Here is a 14,670-nt window from a genome sequence, read left to right on the forward strand (position 1 = left end):
TGAGCATTGGGAATGTATTCATCACCTCACAACGTTGATGGAAATTTGAATTCAATTGGAATAAATCAACAGAATAAAATCACTCCTCCCACTTTGTCTGGGAAGTTGGATCCACAGGGACATTTCAGTAGTTTCACTCGGGATGTTCAGGTGTGTAAACCTACGGCCCGGTCTGCTCCGGACCAACAAAGGCTTGACCTACTGCAAGTTCTATCTGTATTTGCACAGCTGTGTACAGTCTGTCGTTGCTGATGTTTACACTATATAGTTACTGTTCTGCAGATTTGCTAAGTATACCAGCACAAAAAAAAAATTCTCGGTGTTATGCGACAAGTAGGTACTCTGATAATAGATTTTACTTTATGCTGGTGGAACACAGCAGGCCAGGCAGCATCTATAGGGAGAAGCACTGTCTACGTTTCGGGGCGAGACCTTAAACGTCGACAGCGCTTCTCCCTATAGATGCTGCCTGGCCTGCTGTGTTCCACCAGCATTTTGTGTGTGTTGTTGTTTGAATTTCCAGCATCTGCAGATTTCCTCGTGTTTACACTGATAATAGATTTTACTTTGGAATTTGAACTGGAATGTCGAGGCTTTGAAGACTTTATCAGGGCATGGACTATCAGGAGAGTTCGGATAAACTCGGGTTATTTTCTCTGGAGGGGAGGAGAAGGAAGGTACAGATTACAAGTTCATGAGAAACATGGACATAGTAAACGGAGAGTATATTTCTCGCAGAGTTGAAATGTCAAACAACAGAGGGCATACATTTTAAGTTAGACGTGACAATTGCAATGCGGATATGGGGATAGGTCTTTTTTTAACGCAAACTGTGGATCGTGCCTGGAATAAGTTGCTTGGGATGGTGGGTGAAGTAGGCATATTAGGGATTTTGAAGAGATATTAATATAGGCACAACTGTTTACATTAAGTTGAGGAAGGTTTAGGGGAAGTTATTTTTTAATAAATTTCCACAGAGAGACGGGAAGTCAGGAATGCCCTGCCGAGGGTTGTTATGGAGCACATGCATGAAGAACAATTAAGAGACTCTCAGAAAAGCACAGGGACGACAGAAATATGGAAGTTTGTAGGCTGTGAGTGGGGAGAGGTTCGAGGTAGTTCAGGCGCAGGGGAGGGATTTGGGTGGCTGGAGCAGGTAGAGTGCGGGGGTCAGCGAGGAGACTTCGGCAGGAGAGCCAAGTGAGAACAGCGCAGTTGCGGTGGTGGGAGAAGGGGGTGTTTCGGACATGCAGAGTGTGGGCCGGTGGTGGGAAGCAAGGAGAGTTCGGCAGGAGAGCCGGGTGAGTACAGCGCAGTTGCGGTGGTGGGAGAAGGGGGTGTTTCGGACATGCAGAGTGCGGGCTGGTGGTGGGAAGCGAGGAGAGTTCGGAAAGAGAGCCGAGTGAGGAGAGCGCAGTTGCGGTGGTGGGGGAAGGGGGTGTTTCGGGCATGCAGAGTGCGGGCCGGTGGTGGGAAGCGAGGAGAGCGCAGTCGCAGGAGGTGGGGAACGAGATCCTGGGCATTATACTCTTAGGGCAGATACATTCCAGATTTTTAAGAGACTTTCATAGGCGTGGGGAAGATGCGAGAATGGAGAGTAATGGGCTGTGCAGTACAGAAGGGTTTGACACCGCAGCAGCGAGAGAGCGTGGATATGGTGGGTGCAAGATAAGCACGGCATGCTATAACAAGGACAGTAGGCCGGTGGCAGGTGCAAAGAGTGAACCCAGGCGGATAGGCGTGCAAGTTGAGCAGGCGGATTGGGGCGGGAGAGCGTGGGGAGTTAGCGAGGAGAGCGCGCGTTAGGGAGCGAGGAGATAATGGGAGAGGTATCGAGCCAGGAGAGCGCGGGAGGCAATCAGACTCTGTGAGACTGTCCTTCATATGGCTGGAGGGAGATGCTGCTGTGCCGTGAGTGGATCAGGACCGCTGTCTACGTGCACTGGGTGCGCGGTTCAGCGGGAATCTCAGGTCTGTGTTCGTTTCTCTAGTCTGACTCATCCGGCAGGGAGTTCCAGCGGTTTATTGATTTCATCGTGATAAACGTAAATTAAACAATGTGTGAGCTGCTGACGTGCGGGAATAAATAAGCTGCTCCCGACTCACTCGCAGTCGCACACAATTAACTGACCCGCGACAACGAGTGACAGGTTGAATAATCAGTCCCGTTTCTCACCGTCACTCTGTATCGAGGAACCGATGATTATAAAATCACACCAGGACAGTGTCCGAGATCGCTGCAGACCCAGGGTTACTACCAAGGTACTTGCTAATTTAACATCATTATAGAGGCAAGACTGCCGAATGAACTGTCCTCAGACCAAAGTGACAAAAACGATCCCCTTCCCGGATAATCCCTCCCGGGACAGTGGTGTTCCAGACTGACAATGGCTTCCGGTTTAATTCCTGTCTGTGTAATTTCCCAGTTCCCCTTGGCGAAACCTGCAATAGGACATCCGGCGGAAGCAGGGCCACTGCACTGTAGACGGAAGCACTCGGTACGGGACTGTCTCTGATGTCAGAGCACACTCCGCTGGAGCCGGAGTCTATTGGAAATAATTCTGGAGCACAGCCGTTAAAGGCGACTGTAAAGGCAAAACTGGGAAATCTGCCTGAATGCACACATCGCGCGGGCGAAAATGTTCACAAATTCCGATGGTCAAATATCACTCTGAGTCCAGGTCTGCTTTCCTGGAGAGTCATCAGTTCCTTCTCTCCAGCTTGACTGAACTTATTCTCCACCAGCCTGAAACAGATGGGAGAATAAAGATGAAATAAACAGATTACACAACAGTGTCAGTAACAGGGGACTGGGGCTAATGATTCAACAACACTCACAGACAAATATCCCCAGAAAACGCACGCATCCGCTGTTTGTTAATCATCTTGAACCTTAACACTTACACGATCCGCTCCAGACTCGGGAGTGCTAGTATAAGGAGGCGAAGAGCGGGGATAGATCGGTCTGTGAGCCAGTTTGATTCCAGGTTCAACCGCGTTATTAATCGGTTTATAATGATAGCTGAAACGAGATCCTCGACGCCAGAATCTGATAGATGGACACCAGTCAGCCTGATGAGAGAGAGAAAGAGAGAGAGGGTGAAGGACACAGAGAGACAGGAGACGGTACAAATCCCCAGTGTTTAACACTAACACAATTACTGATCACATTAATGTTCAGTGTCAGACACCCAGTGACTGTAAACACTACCTCCCACAGTATGGCACTTACCACAGTCTCTGAATTTTACATTCCGGGTTCCTCAGAGCCGCAGACAACAGTTTCACCCCTGAATCTCCCAGTGTATTGGCACTCAGGTCCAGATACATGAGTGATCGATTTGTAATGAGATCGTTGGCGAGATCCTCAGCCCCAGAATCTGTCAGACCGACTTTGTTCAGCCTGGAGATGAGAGAGAGTGAGAGTGAAGGACACAGAGAGACAGGAGACGGTACAGATCCCCAGTGTTTATCAGTAACACTATCACTGATCACATTAATGTTCAGTGTCAGACACCTAGTGACTGTGAACACAATCTCCCACAGTCTGGTACTTACCGCAATTTCTGTATTTTACACTCCGGGTTCCTCAGAGCCGCAGACACCAGTTTCACTCCTGAATCTCCCAGTTCATTATCACTCAGGCTCAGCCCCGTCAGTGATGGGTTTGTACTGAGAGCGGAGGCGAGATCCTCGGCCCCAGAATCTGTGAGACCGACATTCCCCAGCCTGAAGATGACAGAGAATGAGGGTGAAGGACACAGAGGGACAGGAGACGGTACAGATCCCCAGTGTTAATCAGTAACACAATTACTGATCACATTAAAGTTCAGTGTCAGACACCCAGTGACTGTAAACACAATCTCCCACAGTCTGGTACTTACTCCAGTTCCTGTATTTTACACTCCGGGTTCCTCAGAGCCGCAGACACCAGTTTCACTCCTGAATCTCCCAGTTTATTCTTCCCAACTCTAAACACAAACAGACAAGTTGATGAACAAAGTGATTCAAACCGTGGGTCTGAGGGAATTTCTCTCACTCGGATATTTCAGGAAACATTAATCCCTTCGGTAAATCACTGATCAGAGTTCCCATCACTGTTAATGTCCCTCACTGCCCTGCTCCAGGGAATTCACCCAATGTCAGTAATTTTGTCTGTCGGATGACACTGTAAACTCCACGTATTTTGTCTCATTCCCTGAATGTTAGAAAAGTGTTCCTGACCTGAGAGGTTCGGAAGGAGCAGTGTTGAAGGGTGGGAGGAAGTCCCACAGTGAGAAAGATTTGTGAATGAGGAATGTGTCGATGGGAGATGGTGGGGGAGATCCCACCTGAGGTAAAGGGATGTGAAGTCTGAAGCTGCAAAAGGAAGGGGGATGGGGTAGAGTGATCCCACAGAAGAAAGGAAAACACATCCTACAGAAGGAAGGGGATCTGGAAGAGATCCCAGAGGAGGATGCCGATGGGAAAAGATAATCCTACAAAACGAAGCAATTCAGAAATAGATTTCAGGGGAGTGGTGCGTCTGAACTGAGCTCCACAATCGGTAGAGAAGTTAACCGAATGGGATCCGGGTATCTGCTAGTGAGCCGTCACACGGTTAGACTGATGGTGAGAGTCACACACGGGAAAGGGTGGGGTAGGACAATCTCTCAATGGTATTTCTTTCCTTCTCACCGGGGCAGTCTGCTGATGGTCTCTTGTTCCTGACAGGGAAGGCTGTGTGAAGCTCTGAACCATCAGCTGCAGTCAGTGTCGGTCTGGGTGTCAGTAACAGTGAGAAGTAAGAATGTCAATGGACGTGTCACAGGCAGCGAGAAACAGGGCCATTCCTGTGATTTACTACCATTAAACCAACGGCCGTTGTTCACTGAAGTCACCAACATCCCACAAAGCCTTTATATCCTTGGGTAATTACAGACCAGCCCTGTAGTTATTTGTCACATTATTTGATTTACTGCAATTTATATATAACCGTATAGCAATTACAGAACGGAAACAGCCACTCGGCCATTCTAGTACGTGCCGAACACTTACTCTCACCTAGTCCCACTGACCCGCACTCAGCCCATAACCCTCCATTCCTTTCCTGTCCATATACCTATCCAATGTTGCTTTAAATAACAACACCGACCCTGCCTCTACCACTTCTACTGGAAGCTCGTTCCACACAGCTAATGCTCTCTGAGTAAAGAAATTCCCTCTCGTGTACCCTTAAGCTTTTGCCCGTAACTCCTCTTGTTTGAATCACCCCACTCTCAATGCAAAAAGCCTATCCACGTCAACTCTATCTACCTATCCCCTCATAATTTTAAATACCTCTATCAAGTCCCCCCTCAACCTTCTACGCTCCAAAGAATAAAGATATAACTTGTTCAACCTTTCCCTGTAACTTAGGTGCTGAAACTCAGGTAACATTCTAGTAAATCTCCTCTGTACTCTCTCTATTTTGTTGACATATATTCTATAATTTGGTGACCAGAACTGTACACAATACTCCAAATTCGGCCTTTCCAATGCTTTGTACAATTTTAACATTACATCCCAACTACTATACTCAATGCTCAGATTTATACAGGCCAGCATACCAAAAGCTTTCTTCACCACCCAATCCACAATTTTACCAAATTTGAAACAACAGAATGGAACAGTTTCATAGTTCCGAGTGAGAGATAGATCAAGTTACCTCAACTCCTGGCACTTGTGCAGCCCGGGTCCCAGCTGCTGGATTCCTTCACACTGAATGTTGCATTTCTCCAGGTTGAGATGTTTTATTGTATCACAGAGTCCAATGACATGAGACAGGACCGCGCAGTCAATCGGGGTCAGTGTCATTCCACTGAATGAAAGTATGTCCACGGATTCTAGTGCGGACTGAGCCAGTCCACGATTCTGAGACTCAAACAGGTAGTGCAATGTGTTCAGGAGGCGCCTTTTACCAGCTTCACTCCATATGTTTCCACTCTGGCGTTTAACCTCCTCCTTCACCCAGTCAATCACCCGGTAGGTTGTTTGATGAGCAAATGGACCCAGAAATTCCTCCAGTCCCCGAGCTGTCATTGGGTTGGAGAGACCGGCAACAAATCGAAGAAATACCTCAAATCGCCCATCTGTCGTGTTGTGGGCTTCAGTGAGGAATTTCAGGATATCCCCGGGATGTGGATTCAGGAATTGTGCGACTGCAGCTACAAACTCTTGGATGGTGAGGTGTGGGAATGTGTACACCACGCTCCGGGCAGAATCTTCTCTCTCCAAAAGCTCCATCAGGAACCCGGACAGGAACTGGGAAGGCTGCAGATTGTACTTGATCAAATCTCCATCTGTAAACACAATCTTCTTCTCGGACACTCCTCTGAAGGCCATCTGACCAACCCTGAGTAACACTTCACAGGGGTTCTCAATTTCACGGCCGTGGTTTTTCAGGATGTTGTAAATATAGTAGGAGTACAGTTGAGTTATGGTCTTGGGAACTCTCTGCGGGTCCCTGACTCTTTGTGTGAAGAAGGGGCCCAGTGCTAGAGCGAGGATCCAGCAGTAGGAGGGGTTGTAGCTCATGGTGTACAGGATTTCGTTCTCCTGCACGTGTTTGAAAACAGCTTCCGCCACCGTCTGATCTTCAAAATACCTGATGAAATATTCCTTCCGTTCCTCACCAACAAATCCCAGGATTTCAGTCCAAACACTGATCTCAGCCTTTTCCAATAAATGTAATGCAGCAGGACGGGAGGTCAGCAGCACTGAACACCCTGGGAGCAGCTTGCCCTGGATTAAACTGTACACAATGTCAGACACTTCACACTTCCACTCGGGATCTGGGCACTGGTGCTTGGGTTCTGTATCTCTCCGACTGTCCTCAAAATCGATTCTGTGCTTGAATTCATCCAAACCATCGAATATAAACAGCAATCCCTCTGGGTTCTTCCAGACCTTTCTCAGTGAATTCCCAAAGTATGGATACTGTTCCAGTATTAGTTCCCTCAGGTTTATTCTGCAGTCAATGGAGTTTAAATCTCGGAATTTGAAACAGAAGACAAAGTGGAATTGTTGGTATATTTTCCCTGTGGCCCAGTCATAAACAATCTTTTGTACCAGTGTCGTTTTCCCGATCCCCGGGACTCCGGCCATTGCTACCGAGCATCCCGAAGTTAATTGTGTGAAGAATCTTTTCATTTTGTCCCGAAAACTATGTGAGTAACTATTATGAAATAGATTAGCAATGTGGATTTTCTCCAGCTCTTTACGGAGATGTTTCTGTCTCCACTCCTCGTGGTCTCTGCCTCTTGCCAGCAGCTCATGTTCCACCAGTGTCCGATCTCGAACAGTAGAAATGACCGTGAGCTCAGCGTATCGATCAACCAGCTGGAATACCTTCACCTTCTCCCTCATCAGGATCGTGTTCACTCTGAGTGTTTCAGTCTGTGTCCGCAGACTCTCCATGTGTTTCTGTCGAACATCTGAGGACGGACAGAAGTAGGTGGTCAAAGCCTGATCTGATGAACACGGAACACCCTCTTATTCCCCAAATTTTAAAAAAAGGCATTGTTTGGGTGAAATCGGGAAATCAGAGATCAGAGTGTGTGTAAATGAACGATGTCCCAGAAACGTCTCTGATCCCATTCAGATCCGCTGTTCGTGTTTGCAGATTCCCCGGTGTTCCAGCGAGCACCAAGTGGACACGTGATTCTGGAGAGGAGAGTGATGTGTGGATTTGGTGGTTTCACTGCTTTGACTGCTCAGCTTCTGCTGAACTCTGAAACACCGCAGACGGTAGCAGTGGGTGCGGGGGGTGGGGGGGGGGGGGGTCGTACCGTTTTGGATACTGTTTGTGGGGATGACCTACCAGCTACAAGTTGCAGTGGTTGCGTCTCTGGCACCGAGACTGGATCCTCAGCTCAGAAGGGAAGGAGGGAAAAGAGGAGAGGGTGAGTAGCCGGTTGTCATGGTCCAAGTAGGGACCAATGACGTGGATAGGAAGAAGGAGGAGGTCCTGCAAAGAGTGTTTAAGGATGTAGGTGCAAAGTTGAAGGACAGGACTTTCAGGGATGCAATCTCAGGATTAGCGTGCTACGTGCTAGTGAGGCTAGAAATAGGGAGATAATGCAGCTAAATACGTGGCTAAGGAGTTGCTGCAGGAGGGAGGGCTTCATGTTTCTGAAAGATTGGGCTTTGTTCCAGCGAAGTTGGGACCTGTTTCGACGGGACGTGTTGCACCTGAACTGGAGGGGACGAGCATCCTTGCGGCAAGGTTTGCTAGTGCTGCTCAGGGGATTTGGACTAGACTTTCGGGGGAGGGGAACCAGAGTGTCAGAGCACATCCTGAGGTAGAAGAGGATACTGGCCATGCGAGAGCTGCAAGTATAGTGCATGGTGTAAAGCCAGATCTAACATATAGAGGATTTGATAACGAGAAGCAGGATAAAGTGTATAAAGGTAGCAAGGCAGAAGGGCTAAAGTGCGGGTATTTCTTTGCAAGAAGCGTCAGGAGCAAAGGTGATGAACTGTGAGCTTGGATACACACATGGAATTATGATGTAGTGGCCATTACAGAGACTTAACTGGCACCAGAGCAGGAATCGTTTCTCAATATTCCCGGATTCCAGTGCTTTATAAGGAATAAGGGGGGTGGGGGGAAGAGGGGTGACATTATTGGTCCGGGATACTATTACAGCTACAGAAAGTTTGGGTGATGTAGCAGGAATCGCTTTTGAGTCAGTATGGGTGGAGGGCAGGATCAGGAAGGGAGCAGTTACTCTATTGGGAGTATTCTATAGGCCCCCTAGTAACAGTAGAGATACCGAGGAGCAGATTGGGGGGCAGATTTTAGAAACGTGCAATAATAACTTTAACTGCTCGAGTACTGATTGACACTGATTAGTTCCGATGGTTTAGATGGGGCAGCCTTTTTTAAGTGTGTCCAGGACGGATTCCTGTCACAGTGTGTTGACAGGCCGACTAGCGTGAATACCATCCTAGATCTAGTATTAGGTAACGGACCGGGTCAATTCACAGATCTCTCAGTGGGTGAGCATCTGGGGGACAGTGTACACCGATTCCCTGGCTTTTAGCATTATCATGAACAAGAATAAAAGCAGAGAGGGGAGGATTTTTTTTTAATTGGGGAAGGACAAGTTATGAGGCTATAAAGCTAGAACTTGCGGGTGTGAATTGGGATGATTTTTATTTGCAGGGAAATGTACTATGGATATGTGGTCGATGATTAGGGATATCTTGCAGGATGTTAGGGATAAATTTGTCCTGGTGAGGAAGATTAAGAATGGGAGTGTGAAGGAACCATGTGTGACAAGTGAGGTGGAAAAGCTGGTCAGGTGCAAGAAGGCAGCATGGTTCGGGAAGCCACGATGAGATGGTTCTATAGAGGAACAGAGGGTAGGAAGAAAGGTGCTTAAGAAAGTGCTGAGGAGAGGAGAAGGGGGCATGAGAAGACCTTTGCGAGTAGGGTAAAGGAAAACCCCAAGGCATTCATCAATTATGTGAAGAACAAAAGGATGACAGAAGTGAAGGAAGGACGGGTTAGAAATAAAGGTGGGAAGTTGAGCCTGGAGGCTGTGGAAGTGAGCGAGGCTCTCAATGAATACTTTTCTTCGGTATTCACTAATGAGATAGAAACTGATGACGGTGAGGACAATATGAGTGAGGTTGATGTTCTGGAGCATGTTGACATTAAGGAAGAGGAGGTTTTGGTGTTGTTAAAATACATCAGGACGGACAAGTCCCCGGGGCCTGACGGAACATTCCCCACGAGGCCAGCAAAGATATTGCGGAGTGTCTGGCTAGGATCTTTATGTACTCGTTATCCACGGGAATGGTACCGGAGGATTGCAGGGAGGCGAATGTTATCCCCTTGTTCAAAAAAGCTAGTAGGGATAGTCCAGGTAATTATAGACCAATGAGTCTTACGTCTATGGTGGGAAAACTGTTGGAAAAGATTCTTACAGATAGGATCTATGGGCATTTAGAGATTTATGGTCTGATCAGGGACAGTCAGCATGGCTTTGTGAAGTGCAGATCGTGCCTAACAAGCCTTATATAGTTCTTTGAGGAGGTGTCCAGTCATATAGATGAGGGTAGTGCAGTGGATGTGATCTACATGGATTTTAGTAAGGCATTTGTCAAGATTCCACACGGTAGGCTCATTCAGAAAGTCAGAAGGCATGGGATCCAGGGAAGCTTGGCCAGGTGGATTCAGAATTGGCTTGCCTGCAGAAAGCAGAGTGTCATGGTGGAGGGAGTACATTCGGTTTGGAGGGTTGTGACTAGTGGTGTCCCTCATGGATCGGTCTGGGACCTGTACTTTTCTTCATTTTTATTAACAAATTGGATGTTAGGGTAGAAGTGTGGTTTTGTGGATAGTATAGAGGACTGCCGCAGAGAGACATTGATAGGATAGAGAAGTGGGCTGAGAAGTGGCAGATGCAGTTCAACCCGGACAAGAGTGAGGTGGTACACATTGGAAGGACAAACTTCAAGGCAGAGTACAACTTAAATTGCAAGATACTTGGTAGAGTAGAGTAGCAGAGTGATCTGGGGGTACATGTCCACAGATCCCTGAAAGTTGCCGCACAGGTAGACAGGGTAGTTAAGAAAGCTTATGATGTGTTAGGTTTTATAAATCGAGGGACAGAGTTTAAGAATCGCGATGTAATGATTCAGCTCTGGTTAGGCAACACCTGGAGTACTGTGTCCCGTTCTGGTCGCCTTACCCAGGAAGTATGTGGAAGCATTGGAAAGGGTACAGAGTAGATTTACCAGGATGCTGCCTAGTTTAGAGAGTATGAATTATGATCAGATTAAGGGAGCTAGGGCTTTACTCTCTGGAGAGAAGGGGGATGAGTGGAGACATGACAGAGGTATACAAGATATTAAGAGGAATAGATAGAGTGCACAGACAGCGCCTCTTCCCCAGGGCACCACTGTTCAGTACAAGAGGACATGGCTTTAATGTAAGGAGTGGGAAGTTCAAGGGGGACATTAGAGGAAACTTTCTTTACTCAGAGAGTGTTTGGTGCGTGGAATGTGCTGCCTGAGTCAGTGGTGAAGGCAGATACACAAGTGAAATTTAAGAGACAACCTGACAGGTATATGGGGTAATTTAAGGTGGGGGGGATGTTACATGGGTGGCAAGGTTTAAAAGTCAGCACAATATTATTGGCCGAAGGGCCTGACTGTGCTATACTATTCTGTGTTCTATATTCTATGCTTCTTCTTTGACTGACGGGAATGTCTGTTTAGCAAACTCATAGATTTCTCCAGGTGCCCAGCCGAAGACCCGGACGGTAAAAAGGTCTTCTGAAGAAAGCAAATGGTTATCCGTCAGCCAGCCACAGCTCAAGGAGTGTCGCCTGAACTCTGACAGTCTCGAAACATGCCTCTAAAGACAGGTATTTAGGCTCTCAGTGTCATGGTCCTGTCCGTGAAATCAGCATTCAGGTTCACGGTCCGGTCCCGTTCCTTATTCCAGGTTTTCCGGGTTTCCCTAGTTTCTGTTGAGGCAGCTTATTCGCGTTTGTGCTGGTCTCATAAATAGCTTCAGGATTCAGCCTCTGGCTGCTAGATTGCTCCTGTCCAAACCCCCTGTCTGTATCCCTTCCATTCAATTTCCGCCTGGAGACCTGCCTTGCCTCGCCTCGACTCTGCCTCTAGCCTTTCCTTGTCTTGCCTGTGTCTGGAGCCTCGCCCTGTTTTCAACTCTCTGTCTATGTCCACGCCTTCGCCAGGTAGGTTCTGCCGATTTGCCGCTACCTAGCGTTGGGAACTATGGCGTTGTGTTCAGCGTTCTGCGTAATGAGTCCAGCCTTGCGTCCCATACCCAAGGAGCGGACCTGCTCTGTGTTCTGTGTTATGAGTCCCGGCCCTACGTCCTGAACCAAGGAGGGGTCCCGGCCCTACGTCCTGAACCAAGGAGGGGTCCCGGCTCGGTGTTCCATGTTCCTGTCTCTTCCTCGACTAAAGCTCTAGGTTCTTGTCATGTCCATGTGCCTCGCTCAACACAGGAGTACCTTGCCCAGCCCGGTGCTGGGACTCCCTCGTCCTTTGCTGGGGTTCCCTTGTCCAGGAGTCTCACGGCCAGTCCTGTTGTCTCTCCCTCGACCAAGGTTCTGGGTTCTCATCACGTCATGTGCCTCGCTGAGCACAAGAGTACCTTGCCCAGCCCTGTGCTAGGATTCTCTCGTCCTGAGCTAAGGTTCCCTTGTCCCGTCCAAGAGTCTCTGGTCCCGTCCTGTGCCTCTCCTCGTCCTGTAGCCTCGGCTTGCCCTCGCCTTGTTTTGGAGTCTGAGCCCGAGGCAAGACCCAGGTTCTGGGTCCTTGTCCAGTCTCTGGCTCGGAGTCCAAGCCCAGGCTCCTAGTTCCCAGTTCCATGTCCTGGTTCCGCTATCCTTGTCAAGTCCTAGCCCAGGCCCGGAATATTTGTCTCGTCCGGAGCCTGTGTCACGTCCAGCATCTTTTCCTCCCCATTTCCCTTGCTTCCTTCTCACGCCTAGTCCTGTTCCTGGTAGTTCAGTATCTGTGTTTTGCTTCTGGGCCTACTCCCAATGCCCCACGTATGACTCTCAGAGTGAAATAAAGTCTTTGAAATGTCCTTCCATCGCTTACCTTTCAGATGCTTGGGCACTTCAGATAAACCCCGCTCAGTGTCCACGTAGGCGAACTGGTCGTCACCTGTGCAAACAGAATAAACTGCATGAGGTCTGTACTGTGTAATACTGTAAATTCAGTAGGATTTACATCTGTAACACACAGTGTATTGTTCACCCTACCACGTTCCCGTATTTCATTCAATATTCTGCTCAGCTTCGGTAAATGGTGATGCAGTTTCACAAAGGATTCCCACATCACCCTCCGGGCCCCCGAGCCCTTCTCCATCACCAGATCCAGGAGGAGTTTGGAAGCGCCCGCTCGGTTTCCCTTCTCCGCCAGCTCAGTCACGCTCTGTAATGAACAATGGGAAATACATTGAGTAGCGGAGGGATGGGTACAAATCTACCCTGAATATGGACTGACCCACCACATCCTACTCACTGTAGATCACTCACAACCATTGAAGTGTTCATAGCGGGGTAAAGATTTTAAAAGATGCGAGCGGGGTCAGTCAGGAGTTCCTGCACGCCACAGATGGCGGGGTAATTATCCACTTGACGGGTTTTAAGAAGAGCACACATAGCGTGAGTGAACCAGAAATGGATTGGGGATTTGAGGTTTTGTGAAAAATCTTTTGTGTCAGAGAGGGTTCAGTGCGGAGAGGCCGAGGCTTTAGGTATATTTTGGTATTTCTTTTTCATGATTAGAACAGTGGGAATACCAGGCAGAATAGTGGAATGACCTTCCTACAGGGTGCAGCAAGACTGGGGTAGCCTGACAACTGCCCCTTCAGGCATTTCGTCCAGCTCCAGCTTCTTACAGACTGTGCTGAGGAATTGGAGCTGGAACTGGATGACCCCTTGATCACTCAGAATGCTAAGGGGTTGACTGACAGACTGTTCAGGGACGGAGATATACCCAAGGCGCAGTCCGTAGGTAATTGTGTAACTGTCAGGAGGGGGGAAGGGGATAGGCAACCACTAACGAAACCCCCTCTGTAACAAGTATATATCTTTGTGCTTCGGGGTATTGCCCAGCAGAGGAAAGCCACTGCGATTATGCTGCTAGCACAGAGTTTGGTTTTGCGACTCAGAAGGGATGCGAAGTGGTGAGCTGCACTGACAGGGGGAGTTCAATGGTCAGGAGAACAGACTGGAGATTCTATTTACGAGAACGAGGCTGTTGAATGGTGTCTTGTCAATGTCAGGGATATCTTCCATCGCGTCTGACACATTCTTAAGGGCAGGATGAGTTGCCAGCGGTCCTGGTCCACGTTGGCACCAATGACAAGAGTAGGAAATGTGATGAGTTCCTGCAAAGTGAGCTCATGTCGTTAGATGCTAAGCTAAAGGGCAGGAACTCCAGGGTTGTGTTCTCAGGATTGATATCCGTAGCACGTGCGAGTGAGGTCTGAAATAGGACGATAATATTGTCTAACGTGTGGCTGATCAGATGTTGCATTATGGAGGGCTTCAGATGTTTGGATGATTGGGCTCTCTACCAAGGAAGATGGGACATGGAGAGAGGTGATCGTTTTGTACCTGAACTGGAGGGGGACTGAGAACCTTGCGGGAAGGGTTGTTAGCGCTGCATAGGGATAGGGGAGGTGTTAAACTAGAGTTGCAGGAAGATAAAGAGCCAGAGTGGATAATGGAGTGGCAGTGTTGGAAATATGTTGTTAAGCCATCTTACAGAGTCAGGACACTAAAGGGTGAACATGGTGAAACTAATGTTCCGAGTTGCGTATTATTTCAATGCAAGGATTATTGTAGGGAAGGCAGATGACCTTAGAGCATGGATCAGCAAATTGAATTACAGCATTGTAACCACTGATGTGATTTGGTAGGAAGAGGTGCAGGTCTGACTGATCAGCATTCCAGCTTTCCTTTGCATTAGACATGATGCAATAGAGCGGGAGGAATTAAAGAAGGAATTGAAAGATTCTTTGCTGACCACAGAAAGAGTTTACGAGCTGTGATACTTGCCAAAGGGGGTGTTACTAAGTACTGACCATGCAGGGTGCCCAAACCTTTGCATGACACTGTATCTATTCAGGATATACACAGAGTATTT

The 14,670-nt window shown here is 48.1% G+C and overlaps 1 protein-coding gene across 1 annotated transcript; it reads right to left on the minus strand.

The window, feature by feature from the left end:
• Positions 1 to 1,645: 1,645 nt before the first annotated feature.
• On the minus strand, positions 1,646 to 13,817 carry LOC140720441 (NACHT, LRR and PYD domains-containing protein 3-like). The gene is made up of 9 exons (XM_073035294.1): positions 13,767 to 13,817; positions 12,777 to 12,948; positions 12,613 to 12,678; positions 5,687 to 7,454; positions 3,885 to 3,971; positions 3,559 to 3,729; positions 3,233 to 3,403; positions 2,905 to 3,072; positions 1,646 to 2,746 (listed from the first exon to the last, which is right to left on the minus strand). Exons 1-9 carry the CDS (start codon positions 13,815 to 13,817, stop codon positions 2,644 to 2,646), a joined length of 2,757 nt encoding a protein of 918 aa, XP_072891395.1. The 3' UTR covers positions 1,646 to 2,643.
• Positions 13,818 to 14,670: the final 853 nt, after the last annotated feature.

This window comes from Hemitrygon akajei, unplaced genomic scaffold (assembly GCF_048418815.1).
Source record: "Hemitrygon akajei unplaced genomic scaffold, sHemAka1.3 Scf000042, whole genome shotgun sequence".
NCBI classification, from domain to species: Eukaryota; Metazoa; Chordata; class Chondrichthyes; order Myliobatiformes; family Dasyatidae; genus Hemitrygon; species Hemitrygon akajei.